The following is a 13,003-nucleotide window of genomic DNA, read 5'->3' on the forward strand; positions in this document are numbered from 1 at the left end:
GTCGACAAATAAGTCCTACTCTAAGTCTCCTACCAGTTGTGCTCTCATTCAAAACTATCACACCAACTGAGCGCGTATAGGTCCGACCGCTCTAGCCAATGAGCTAAGCGGACATTTAAAAGCTTTTGTGTGTTTAAATAGCGTATTTAAAAATATTATTATTTATTAAGTTACCCCATTCACTTTTTTTTAAATATTTCTATAAGCTTTTAAAAATGGAGGGGGGTCTATGAAGTACCGCTATCTTGTCTTCGTAATCCCTGTAGGAAAATCTTTTTGATGGTATTTGGTGTTGAGCACGCCCCAACCTGGACGTGCTTATCGGTCACCTTCACAACACGCACATAATCATCATTTCAAAAACACGGAAATTCTTTTGGTTTTTTCCTGGGTAGATCAATAAAAGGGCGCATACTTATATTCCAGAGATCAACAACGTAGAAGGTTTCAAACAAAAATAATAACGGATAAAAAAGCACCATCAATTCATTCCGCCGAGTAATTCCAATTCACATCGTTATAAATCATTCTCCTGATGCGACCCTGACACGTGAAGGGGGAAAATTTCGTAAACAATAGCCAGCATATGCTGTAAAAAAAACTTTATATGGCGAACGCAAAACATGGCCAAAAAATATGTTGGAACCTATTGATGAGTCGGAATTTACCTTGATTTTTGTTTTTTTTTGTTTTAACATTGCCATATCCGGCAGAACGCAAATGGAAAGCTGTATATGCTGGGTGATGAAATACAGCACTTAAGCTTTCACCTATACGATGTATGGGGAAGTTTTGACAATCAAAACTTTTACAAATTACTAACCATCACGGTATTGGGGTCTGCTGATTCCAACCGCAAAGAAAGAGTAATGCAGCCTCAAAATAGACCAGTCGATGTATACCTCAATCAGTTCATCACAATTCAATTCAATGGCGCATCGCTGCGAAACTGTGTGAAACAGAAAATCGAATTTCCCCTGCTGCACGTCTCCAACATTTTCTCCGCGAGGGACCGTACAGAGCGAGGGATTGATAATGCGGTACGCAGGTGAGCGCCAAGCTTTTTTTTCTTTTGTGTGTCCCTATGTATATCGAACATCTTCATAGCGATCTACCTGTTGAGATCCATCAAAAGAGTGCATTGCCCTTCTTGGGGGAGACTAATCATCAACTATAGGCATAGGCATTTTCTTTTTTGAATGTCTGGTATTCCAAGGTCCCCCCCCCCTCCATCATGTGATCCATCGGAGAAGAAACTTTCTTTCGGTCTTCTCCATCGAGGTGAGTATTGTTAAGGAAGCCAGTCAAGCCAGCCGGTGAAGGTTAGGCATACATATATAACAACAATAGAAAGGGAAAAATAGTTTTCGATGTCGGGCGCCCATGTATATACAGATATACGTTCCCGGGGCTCATCATGGTGACAAAAAACAGCTGTCACTATATCTTCTTTCTATTAGATATTTTTTTTAAATTTTACGGTATGTGTGCTCGGCCTTGGGATGCGGGAGATACGAACTAACAGGTAGATCCGCCGTGGAGCTCGCAGGTTGTTGGCTGCTGCTGCCATCACCCCACCACCACTAGCGCCCAGGTATACATAGAAAGGAAAGAGAAAATCGATAGAAAAAGAAAACAACTCCTTTCCAGACTTTTAGGCCTACTTCTCACCTGTGTATATACACCAACACGCACAAAGCCCCCGTGGCCACAAAGATGTAGCCCATTGCCTGCGGCCATCATGCCGCAGCAATATTGCCTTTGAGATGGAAGAGGGTAAAGTCTACCTGATTACGGAAGGGAGTGTACTGCCTATATAGTGCCTAGAGACTCCTCCTGGATGGAGCGGCAGCAAACACCACCACCAGGAGCAGTGAGAGGGAATACCATAGAGTGAAGACGGCTTCGGAGCGGTGTAACGCTGCGGGCGATGGACTACATGTATTATATGTTCTTTTCCACGAGCCAAACACAATGTAGTCACTCGTAGCCCAGCTACAAACCCAGTCCTCTATTAGATCTGCCTCTCCCGTAAACATCTCAACTTGTTTTGGTTTATTTTTTTATTATTTTGTGGGTTAATTGGTTTTTTGCTCCGAAAAGTGCATCAAAAAAAGTTCACCCGCTGTTTTCGACTCGGATTTTTCCGTTTTCGATTTGGAAAATTTAAAACAAAAATCCGAAAGTGGGAATTTGAAATAAAAATAAAAATGAAAGAAGATAATGTCGGAGGATCGGAGGTGATTGTGGAACCACATCGTCTGACGACTAGTGACGAGATGAACAACGGATCAGCAGGGGGTTCGTCATCAGCATCCGCTCGGGCGGTCGTCGTCCGGAATGCGACTAAAGTGTACGGATCTGGCAAAAATCGATGCGCGGTCCTCGAAGGATTGAACATGACGATCAAAAAAGGAGACATGTAAGTCAATTAACTATTATTTAGCGATTATACTTTCACTTATTTAATTTCATTTAAATTTTTGGACATGCAAATAATCCACAGATCTCTTAAAGAAAATTGAATTAGCGTTAAATTTATAGACATGTGGTTTTAGACGTTGAATTCTTTTATTCAAGTTATTCAATTCGTATGCGTGTGACCCAGACACGATGAAAACTCGTTCCAAGACGCTTAGTTTTCGAGGAATTTGATTGAACCCTCTCCATTCCTGAATGAGTCTTGATCTCATCGTTATAGACACGTTAACCGTTATAGCTAAAATTTCCAACTACTCTATAATTCTTTCACAGATACGGGTTGCTCGGAGCCAGCGGGTGCGGGAAAACGACTTTGCTCAGCTGTCTGGTTGGCCGTCGCAGCTTGAACAGCGGCGAGATACTGGTCCTTGGCAACGAGCCGGGCACTCCGGAGAGCGGCGTGCCCGGCCCGCGCGTTGGCTACATGCCACAGGAGCTGGCCTTGTTCGGCGACTTCACCATCAAGGAGACTCTCCAGTATTTTGGTCGCATCTACAATTTGCGGGCCGCCTTTGTCGACTCGCAGTTAGAGTTTCTGACCAAATTGTTGGACCTGCCTGCCAGCGATCGTTACGTCAAGACGCTGAGCGGCGGACAACAGCGGCGCGTCTCGTTCGCCGTCGCCTTGTTCCACGAGCCCGAATTGCTCATCTTGGACGAACCTACGGTGGGAGTCGACCCTCTACTCAGACACAGGTGAGAGTTTCTATCTGCATGCTGCTGCTGTTGTATTTTCATTGATGCCGGCGGATGCTTTTCTCTATCAATGGCCTCGAATCTTAAGTAGGGGACTGCCTTTTTTATTGGCTCGTTTTACATTTTTCTTTATTTGTTCAAAGAATAATGAAAGTTGCCTAAGCTTTAATCGGTGAATCTCGAATAGCTTTTCAGCCTTTTCTTAGACGTGTTTCTCTCTCTCTCTCTCTGTATTATTATTTATACTTGTGCGTGTTTACAAAAGTTGCAAAGGCCATTTTCTTTTGGTCCTTCGTCGAAAGACTGAATTAATATCTGCCTTGGCGCATCATCTCTCGGTTATATTGACTTAATTTTCCCATTTATAATTATATGATACAGCATTTGGAATCACCTTATTCGCCAGAGTGTCGATCATGGAAGAACAGTCATAGTAACCACCCACTACATCGAAGAAGCCCGACAGGCCAACACGGTATCAAGCGATTTTAAAAAACTGCACCTTATTTTAAAATTTTAATTTCATGAATTTTTAATTTTCGCATTATAGATTGGAATGATGCGCTCCGGTCGCTTGTTGGTGGAAGAGTCGCCCGAAAATTTACTGAATTCATACCGACTGCCTTCATTGGAGGCCGTCTTTTTGAAGATCTGCATAAGGGACGGCGTCAAAAAGCGAGTCGAACAACGAATTGGGGTCGCGGCGGACACCACCAGCACCACTGGCCCCGTTGTGACGTGCCAAACTGCGGCCCGACCTCAACAGCCCTCAGTAGACCACGTTAATATGGCGTTTGATGATTCCATCAGTCAGATCAGTGTCTCGGAAGTAGAACACCCCCAATTCCCCGCCTCGCCAACCAATTCCTCAGGAGTAAGACACAAACTGAATCATTTTGACCTTATAACATTTCAGTGTCCCTTTTATAACGCTCATATCTCATTTGCGCCAAATGATAGGAGCCACCAGTCAACGTCGAATTGATCAGCAGCACTATTAGCAACACGACCAACCTTAGCGAAGCGGACATCACTATGAGTCAACAACCGGGAAGTGTTGCTGCTATGGCATCAGCATCGGGGGGCCGCACGACGGGCCGCAAAAATCGTTCGCACACCTTCCGAGTGGCCTTACCATCGTCGCACCGGCTCGGCGCGCTCATTCGGAAGAACTTTCTGCTAACGTTTCGGAACATTGGGTGCGGTTTGAAATACTACTTTCCAATAGCAAATAATGCGTAGCTGTGTATTATTATTACTGTGATGATGACGGTCTGATTGTTCATTCTCTCTCGCCCGATGATGAAGGATCTTTGTGCTGCTCTACTTTTTGCCCGCTTTCCAAGCGACCGTCTTCAACGTGACCCTCGGACACGAACCCACCGGCCTGAAAATGGCCATCGTCAACGAGGAGATCAACCCCATCCAGGGACGCATTTGCAATTACTCGACCGATTGTTCGTATTCGATGCTCAGCTGTCGCTACCTGCGATACATTAAGGACAACATCGTTCAGGTTGGATTGGGCTTTTTGCTATTGCTGATTTTTATATAAGAGACTATATGAACGGGTAATTTGATGTCGAGAAATGGGTTAATTTTTTGGCGAATGTAGGTCCCTTACGAAAGTGTGCCGAACGCTTTGGAAGCGGGCAAAAAAGGCCACGTCTGGGGTGTGATCCACTTTGGGCGAAATTTCACCGAGGAATTTGAGGTTCGCCAGACGGAGGGAGATGCGGCCAATTTAGAAAACATCATGCGCAGTCGAATCAGCATCAACATGGACTCTTCCAGTGAGTTATCAAACATAATTTAAGTTATAATCTAAACAAATTATTTTTTAAATCTACGCACAATGTTTTGTAATTTTAAATTCAGATCAACAAATTGATGTGTATGTCGAAAAATGGCTGTTGGAAGCCTACGGGAATTTTTTCAAAGATTTCATGAAGGCCTGCATGTTTGAGCCGGAAGCGGGATACCTTCCCGTAGTGGTGCGTATACAACAGCCAAGAATTTCATTTCATATCGCGCATTTCTTACAAATTTTCCAACAGTTTTTAGACCCAGTATATGGACAGAAGGACACTCCGTACACTGAATTTATGGCCCCTGGTCTTATTATCTCGTAAGTGTTTTCACGAAATAATGTCGTGACGGACCACAACTCAATAATAACCCCGTATAATAAATTTATTTCCCCCACTCCAATAAAAAGGATCGTGTACTTCATGGCCGTCTCGTTAACTGCCGGAGTCTTCGTCTCTGAAAGGCAGCAAGGTCTCCTCGACCGTAGTTTAGTAGCTGGTAAAATTCTTAATTTTATCTTTTTTTAAATAATTGAATTAGAATTTATTAATTATTTTAATTCCTCTATTATACAGGCGTGCAGATGACTGAAGTTTTGATCGGCCATTTGGTCAACCAGTGCACAGTGATGATGGGCCAAACGGCCTTGGTTTTCATGTGCATGCTTTTGCTCTTCAACATCCCCTGTCACGGAAACCTGGTCCTGGCTATATTCATCACGCTCCTCCAGGGTCTTGTCGGCATGTGTTTCGGTAATTATTTACTGTACTACTTTATTTTTTATCTTTAGAAATTTGCATAACAAATTTTTGTTTGGAAAAAAAAAATATTTACAGGTCTGCTGATTGCCACTCTATGCGATAACGAAAACAGCGCCCTGTTGCTGTCTCAGGCCAGTTTTCTACCTTTCACGGTTATCAGCGGAGTGTGCTGGCCGATTGAAGGCATGCCGTTTTACTTCCGGAGCATCGCCTACTCCATGCCGCTGACTTACGCCATCGAATCGTTGAGGTCGATTTTCTCGCGAGGGTGGGGCATAGAACGACTCGACGTTTACGCGGGAATTTTGATCAGCATAGCTTGGATTGTCGCCTTGTTGACGATGTGTTTGATAATCATACGAGTCCGCAAATACGCCAGTTAAACCTCCGTACATGCAAAACTGCGTATATAAGTTCCCCGCCGGAGAGGGCGGATGTATTTCGTTCATCCAAGTCGATTGGATAATTTTGTTTTCGGTTCGTGCAAAAACGTTACTGTTTACCGCGTGTTTTATTTTTAAAATTTACCCGAATTACGATGTCGTGGTGGCCTGATATTTGTTGGTATATAATTATACTATAGTGCAATATTATACCTATCATTGAAGACGCACTTTCTTATTATGGTAAATATTATCTTTTTTTTAAATTTGTGAATTGGCATCTCCTACACTTTTTCTTTTTGTGGTTGAGCTGTATTGCGGTATGCCGGATAAGTTGGGGGACAGTTGAAACATTTAAAAAGAAAGAGAATTGAAATTTAATCATCATACAGGTTTTTTTTCCCCATATTATCGGCTGATATATAGGTCGAGTGAAAACCCTGTCGGCCGCTACCTATACGATGCGTTTGGAATGAATGTACAATAAAATGTAGACAGAATCACTGCGTGTTTGGATTTCTAAAAATAAACAAGACATAGAAAGGTCGCAGGTAAAAGTTGTGGTCGCATTTGAAAAGAAATCTGACTATTCGAAATGACTTCCTCCCTTTGTCGCTTCCCATACTTGTCCGTTTGTGGCCTTCCTATTTTCTACAGTTAGTGTTGTACTCCACTCACTATCGATTTCTTTCAAGGGCAAAAATCAAATAGGGAGAAATTGGAAATTTGGAATGTAGGCTATGAAGCCATAAGGCAAACCAGCGTATATCTTTTTCTATGGTCGTATTTCGGCATTTTCTCCTTTTTGGAAGTTTAACTCCGACCTTCTGGATTTAATATTTCTTTAATCAGTATTAAATTTAGATCAATTTTTTTTTTCGTTCGAAGTTTCAATCCGTAACCGAATTTTTAGTCCGCCAATGACTGGCTTCAATCAAAATCGTTTTTTTTACTTGTCGCGTCTAAAATTGTGTAGATAAAAACTTAAAAATTTGTTTGTGTATTCAGTAAGTCTATTTTCATACACACAGACAAAACATTTTTATGAAGAAATCCCCACTTCTAAATGAACTACAATCGCATTAAAATCAAATTAATTTTCCTCCATTCCCCCTTACATTATCCAAATAAAAATGTTCGAGTCGACGATCATTTTGCAAATTTTGAATTTTCAACTCATAACCTCATAGGGACGCCACAATTTCCTCCTCCAGCATGAAACCCGTGAAATGAGTGAAGTGGCGACTGTCGTCGTGCAAATACGAGGATGTACCTAAATATTCAATTCCTACCCAGACTTCATCGCCTTTTTTCAAGTTCAGAGTCGACTGGAGGGTCAACGGACTAAACTGACCACCGGCGCTGTTTCCCTCACTAACAGTACTCGTCCCGATTAGATTCCCGTTCAAATAAAGAAAAGAATTCAAAAAAGAATTCGATGAAGAGCTAAGATGCACCGCTCCCATGAATGAGAAAAAGTAAATTCCCTGCCGCGGTGCCGTGAATATTCCTGATGTCGAATTCATGGCATTTCCCTCATTCACCATCTCCAAATTGAACGGAATCGGAGTGTTAGTTGTGTTAAATTTAGAATTTCTCTGAACTTCGAAATGGACGGGCACTGATTTGACGTCGGCGTATCCAATCCATTTCTGAAAACCTTTTATAGTTAGTTATATGAAGTAATTATTGTACACAGAGAATAGATAATACTTAAACAGAAAAAATGTTACATTTACCGTCTTTGCCAGCACAGTGGCACTATCCTACTTTCATGTAACTGCTAAACGGTACCCAGTCACCTAACAAAAAGATTGAAACTACTTCTAAATTCTTCTACCTTTTTTTTACTCGCCTTACTAATTCTATAAGACACCACTATCCGGTGAATAGCTTACATAAAATTAACTGAACCACTTACAATTCTTTTCTGCTTTTATTACCCCCACCCTATGGAACGCCATAGGGACAAAAAATTAACTGCTCCAAAGTAAGCATTAATTTAGTGCTCTCCAAAAATAAGTGCTCAAAATTTAGTGCTCTCTCGCATCCGCCCTCTAGCGGGCGGTTCAAAATATTTCGTAGCATATTTGAATATTTGAAAGCAATCGACACCTAACGAGCAAAGTGGTTCCATTCTTATAAATTCTTGGGAAACCTGTTTGAAAATGAAATTCACATAATTTGCAAAACATAACATTTACAACATCATAATTACCCCTTCAATTGTTCTGTAAATCGGGGCAATCTCTAAACATTCTTTTGTTGGTTTTTGCTTTATGAATTTTATCTCTTCTTTGACGAAAAGCGTTTCGTTCTTCGACATCAGTGGGAGACATATCAGGAATCACGACAGTAACTTTGTCATTCCCTTTTTTGAAAGCCGTTTCTTTTTGTGTTCGTCTCCATGAGCTAAAGCATTTTGGTAGTTTCCAATTATTTTTGTAAGCTTGTCCTTAAAAACAACCTAAAAATGAATTCAAGAAATTGAAATTAAATTTAAGCCTTGCACAGAAAATCATTTCGATTTACCCAGTTCCCATTATCGGAGCACTCGTGTTGAAAATGTGGGAATCTATCCACAATCATTTTACTGTAGATTTTGTACTCGGATTTAGTGCGTTTTTCCGGTCTCAACATTAACAGTTGTCTACCACACGCACGCGTAAAGCGACTTTCATGATGTGCTAGCGTGTTGGTTTCTATTGCATGCACCAAAATGTCGTTGAATTGCCATGGTAGAGGGCCATAACTTGGGATGGTTAGTGGAGGAAATGGATTGTCTGAAAAAAATCAATATAAATTGCATTTCTACATTAGTAATTTATGTATTCATTATTATTGAAAATTAAAGAAATTAGTCGTTCACTATCACCTTTCGAGTTTTGGCAAGAAGCTTCATCATGTTCGCTTGATGTTGTGATCCCTGATTTATCACCAGCCTTTTCTTGGTCAGAGCTTTCTTCTTCTGAAGAGTCACAGATTCGTTCTTGGTTGCCTGAGCTTGATGGTGATGCCTCACAAGTGCTGGGCTCGCTTTGTTTTTCAAATGGCACACCAGTAGTACACAATTTCGTTGTGAAGTGAAAAGTGTGAAACGGTTGAGAGACACCCGGGTCGTTCTGAGTACTTGTAGCAAACCCTCCTCGTAATGGAATGCTTTCAGTGTCATCCACAACACTAGAATTGGGTAACATCTGACTATCACCGTAAAGTGGTTGTGAATGCACTTGCTGCGAATCCATAGTGGGACAATACATATCCTGACCTATATAGATAATGAAAATTTAGTATGAAATTACTGACAATAGCAATTACAACTACTTACTTTCTAAAAGATAAGGTGTGGTCTGAAATTGGTCTTCATGTCGTGCCACATGTTGGGGTAAGAGTGACTCTTTCGCAGTCATATTCTGATGTTCTGTGTGGTGGTCTAATACCAAACTTTGTTCTGGACCTGCTTGCGATTCAGTATTTTGGGATTGGCCTGAAATGTAAAAAAGAGGGTTAGTATCTACAATGTAAAGTGATTAGTCTACTTTGCAGATAGACCTGCGAGTGTTTGTGCAAAAAATGCCCAGTGCTAATGCGCATATAACAGTAAAAACAAATATTTTGTGAATTCCAATCCAATACTGAATTAGACGCGAATAAATTTTCTTCCACAGTTCCACTTCAGTATCCGACCAGCATTTGGTAAATCTGGCAATAAGAATCGGTTTTTTACTTGCCGCGTCTCCATTTTTGCAAATAAAAACTTGAAAATTTGTTTATGTATTAAGTAAGTCTATTTGCATCCACAGTCAAATTTGCATAAATCCCCAACTCTTAATGATTTAGAGACGAATGCATTTCATTCTATTCCTCCTTTTTTACCCGATAAAACAAATTCACATCCAACTTTTTCACTACTAGTTAACGCGTCAATTACCAGACGATTATCATATTTTGCGCATTACGGATCATCAACACTCAAAGGGACCTGACAGTTTCCTCCTCCAACACGAAACCCGTGAAGTGGGTGTAGTGGTCACTTATGCCACCGTCGTCATGCAAATACACCCCTGATGACATGTAAGTCAAACTCACCCAAACTTGATCGCCTGATTTTAAGTTCAGCGTGGACTGAAGGGACAACTGACCCCATCGTATTTCACCGGTGTTCTGCTTATCAACATAGCCCTTTCCGATTATACCTCCATTTAAATTAAGTGCAACTTGTAACCAAATTCTAGATGAAGAAGCTGGAAATAGCGCTAGTCCCGTGAAGGAGAAGTAGTAAGTTCCCTGTCGCGGTGCCGTGAATATCCCCGAAGTTAAATTCATGGCATTCCCCTTGTTCACCATCGCCAAATCAAACGGAATTGAAGTGTTATTAGGTGTGTTAAAATTAGAAGTTCTCTGGACGTAGAAATGAACGGGCGCTGATTTGACGTCGGTATATCCTGTGAGACCTTTTTCTCACAGGGAAGCTGCAGTCTTTCGTTCGATGTTATATTCCCGTACAACGTCGACATAATTTAAACAACAGTCGATACATGCCTCAAAAGGTTGGAGGCATTCACACAGCCGTAGCCGTATAGCCAGCGTCAAGCACAAGAAAGACACAAATACGACAAGTTAAAAACGGGGAACGAGCAGGCCAGTAGCAGGTCGAATTAACGGCCTGACACTTGACTCGCGAAAGGGTGAATCAACACTAGACTGGGTGAACAGCCCAGCGTTGACTAAAGAAAGAACAGCAATCGATGGGGTTTTATACGACAACAAAGTCAACGCGATCACCAACGCAAGGTGAACGTAATGAAAGGATGGAAAGGAAAATGACTTGTTTCCAGAAAGAGGGGGAGGATATTTTTCCAAGAAAGAGTAAGCAAGTGCATTCCTTACAATCCGATCCATTTTTGAAAACCTTTCCCCCAATTATATAATTGATGTTAATAACTGCAATTGAATAATTCGTAAAAATAACCATTTACCGTCATTGGCAGGGAGTTTAGTGAAATCGCAGTAAACGGATTCCATCATCGCTGATCCCATGACGGAATAAAATCCATTGAGGGTGTGGCCAATCAACCAAAGATCCTCGCAAGACGTGGGCATTCTATTCAGGGCGATCGTTCCGGTACATTCGAATCTGCCCAGTGTGTGGATCCCTGACGAAGTTTCGAGCTGAGTTCGGCCAAAATTCAGGCGAGTGACCGGCAGAACATTTTTGTCAGTGATGACTCCTGTAGAGGCATGGATAAAGTAGAGATTATTATATTAGAAGACATTTGATTGTTTTTTCAGTTCAGAATTTTTGAAGATTTTCAAAAGGACAAATTGTTGATGCATTCTCTTTTCTCTTAGATTGTAAATTCGTGCAGCTTACCATCATCGAGTAATTGCGCGGAAACCGGCGGAAACAGTCGCATCGCAATTGCACTTAGCTTAATGATCGACACAATTTCCGTCAATTCCGCACTGACAAGTGTGAATTCCGTCCGTGTTGTTTCCAGCCCAAAAGTATTTCGCATTTCCGTCTCTGTCATTCCACCAGGAGTAAGCGTAGCCACTTAACTCGAACGGGGCGTAGTAACAATCGTACTATAAATAAGAATCATTTTTGTTCATTCAGTTATGTAGATTAAAATATTAAAATATCCAATAACAGACTTTAATCGACTGGTGACATTCAAACGATAATTCGGCCAAAGCTTTTATTTGCCCGATAGATGCGTTGTATTTGATGGATCGAGAGTAGCATCCGGGATCGGCGCAGTGACCCACGTTGATGGCAGATTCGCTATCATGTAGAATGGAAGTCGATCCTAATATAGTAAATAAAAACTTTTTCCTCGTTTCCATTTAGGGAAAAAAATTAATTAAAATCTGATTATACCTGACGTCATGTCGCAGTAAACGTTGATTGGGTTATCGCCGACGCCTTGGCCGTCCGGATCGATGGAATACATTCCGGATGGAAGTGACGGATCAATCACCCGGAGTTCCTTGCATGTCCTTGGGGTTCCACATTCCACTCTTATTACCAGTCGATATTGAACTGGACTTTAATAATTATTTGGAACTGATAATGAGTCAGCTACTGGAATCGGGCGATTGGTTTGCTGCAACAGGTAATTCAAAAGTTTTTCCTGCTCTTGTATCTTAAATTCCAGTTGAACATTTTTATCCTCCAATTTTGTTACTTGAAACTTCAAATTATTTCTTATTTCGTTCTGGTGTACAAAAAACAAAATTTTACGATTTTTTAAAAATGTAGTCAATGCCAAATTGATGCAAATTGATGAGACTTACATTTAGTTCAAGTTGAGCCTCTAGTCGGGACACCTTTTCTTCAACTTGGACACTTCTGGCCTCTGTCGTCTCTAGTCGCAATTCTAATTCTCGAAATTTGTCTTCCATTGAAAGAGCAGCAGCGGAGCAATGCGTCCAACGGCAACTCGTCAAAATTATTAATAAACCTATACAGACACTGAAATTACGAACCATTTTTGCTCCTATTTGCTTCGAAGGTCTTCGTGCTGCCGTCGAACTCGATCTGTTTCACAATGGAAGAGCTTCGCAATTTATATGGAAGTCTAATTATGATTTCAAATACATTTGGAGGCTATCTTTTGTTGTTATTGATAAGTTACGAGTTTAATCATCGATAACGTCATATATGGTGCAAGACATGTTCTAAAAGGTAAATCCCCGATTTTTTTTTGTCTTTCAAAATGGTGCAATGAATGCATCACGAGTTTAATTGATTGATGACGCGCCTATTATCATGTCGGATTATACACATGCTGTCCTATTTAGATAGCTTTCGGTGCTTTACACGTGTATTGCATTGTTGCTAGGCTATTTTAATTTTCTTGTCCGATG

At 41.1% G+C, this 13,003-nt stretch overlaps 2 protein-coding genes and 1 pseudogene across 2 annotated transcripts; 1 reads left to right on the forward strand and 2 right to left on the reverse strand.

The window, feature by feature from the left end:
- The first annotated feature begins 1,992 nt into the window (after positions 1 to 1,992).
- On the forward strand, positions 1,993 to 6,630 carry LOC124336088 (ABC transporter G family member 20-like). Its single transcript, XM_046789722.1, has 12 exons — positions 1,993 to 2,422; positions 2,755 to 3,177; positions 3,559 to 3,652; positions 3,728 to 4,051; positions 4,138 to 4,376; positions 4,486 to 4,693; positions 4,793 to 4,970; positions 5,056 to 5,171; positions 5,235 to 5,305; positions 5,396 to 5,484; positions 5,562 to 5,738; positions 5,823 to 6,630. Exons 1-12 carry the CDS (start codon positions 2,211 to 2,213, stop codon positions 6,128 to 6,130), a joined length of 2,439 nt encoding a protein of 812 aa, XP_046645678.1. The 5' UTR covers positions 1,993 to 2,210; the 3' UTR covers positions 6,131 to 6,630.
- Positions 6,631 to 7,114: 484 nt separating this feature from the next.
- On the reverse strand, positions 7,115 to 12,702 carry LOC124336549 (annotated as a pseudogene).
- Positions 8,410 to 9,580, reverse strand: LOC124336390. The gene is made up of 4 exons (XM_046790180.1): positions 9,459 to 9,580; positions 9,006 to 9,398; positions 8,663 to 8,913; positions 8,410 to 8,597 (listed from the first exon to the last, which is right to left on the reverse strand). The coding sequence occupies exons 1-4, from the start codon at positions 9,538 to 9,540 to the stop codon at positions 8,478 to 8,480; spliced, it is 846 nt and encodes a 281-aa protein (XP_046646136.1). The 5' UTR covers positions 9,541 to 9,580; the 3' UTR covers positions 8,410 to 8,477.
- Positions 12,703 to 13,003: the final 301 nt, after the last annotated feature.

This window comes from Daphnia pulicaria, chromosome 4 (genome assembly GCF_021234035.1).
Source record: "Daphnia pulicaria isolate SC F1-1A chromosome 4, SC_F0-13Bv2, whole genome shotgun sequence".
Taxonomy (NCBI): Eukaryota; Metazoa; Arthropoda; class Branchiopoda; order Diplostraca; family Daphniidae; genus Daphnia; species Daphnia pulicaria.

Excerpts from the sequence above, each read along its gene's own strand:
- LOC124336088 (XM_046789722.1), top strand. The coding sequence starts at position 2,211 with ATGAAAGAAGATAATGTCGGAGGATCGGAGGTGATTGTGGAACCACAT. Across the intron at positions 4,694-4,792 it reads TTAAGGACAACATCGTTCAG|GTCCCTTACGAAAGTGTGCC; the intron begins GTTGGATTGGGC and ends TGGCGAATGTAG. Across the intron at positions 4,971-5,055 it reads CATCAACATGGACTCTTCCA|ATCAACAAATTGATGTGTAT; the intron begins GTGAGTTATCAA and ends TTTTAAATTCAG.
- LOC124336390 (XM_046790180.1), bottom strand. The coding sequence starts at position 9,540 with ATGACTGCGAAAGAGTCACTCTTACCCCAACATGTGGCACGACATGAA. Across the intron at positions 9,399-9,458 it reads CACACCTTATCTTTTAGAAA|GTCAGGATATGTATTGTCCC; the intron begins GTAAGTAGTTGT and ends TTATCTATATAG. Across the intron at positions 8,598-8,662 it reads GCTCCGATAATGGGAACTGG|GTTGTTTTTAAGGACAAGCT; the intron begins GTAAATCGAAAT and ends ATTCATTTTTAG.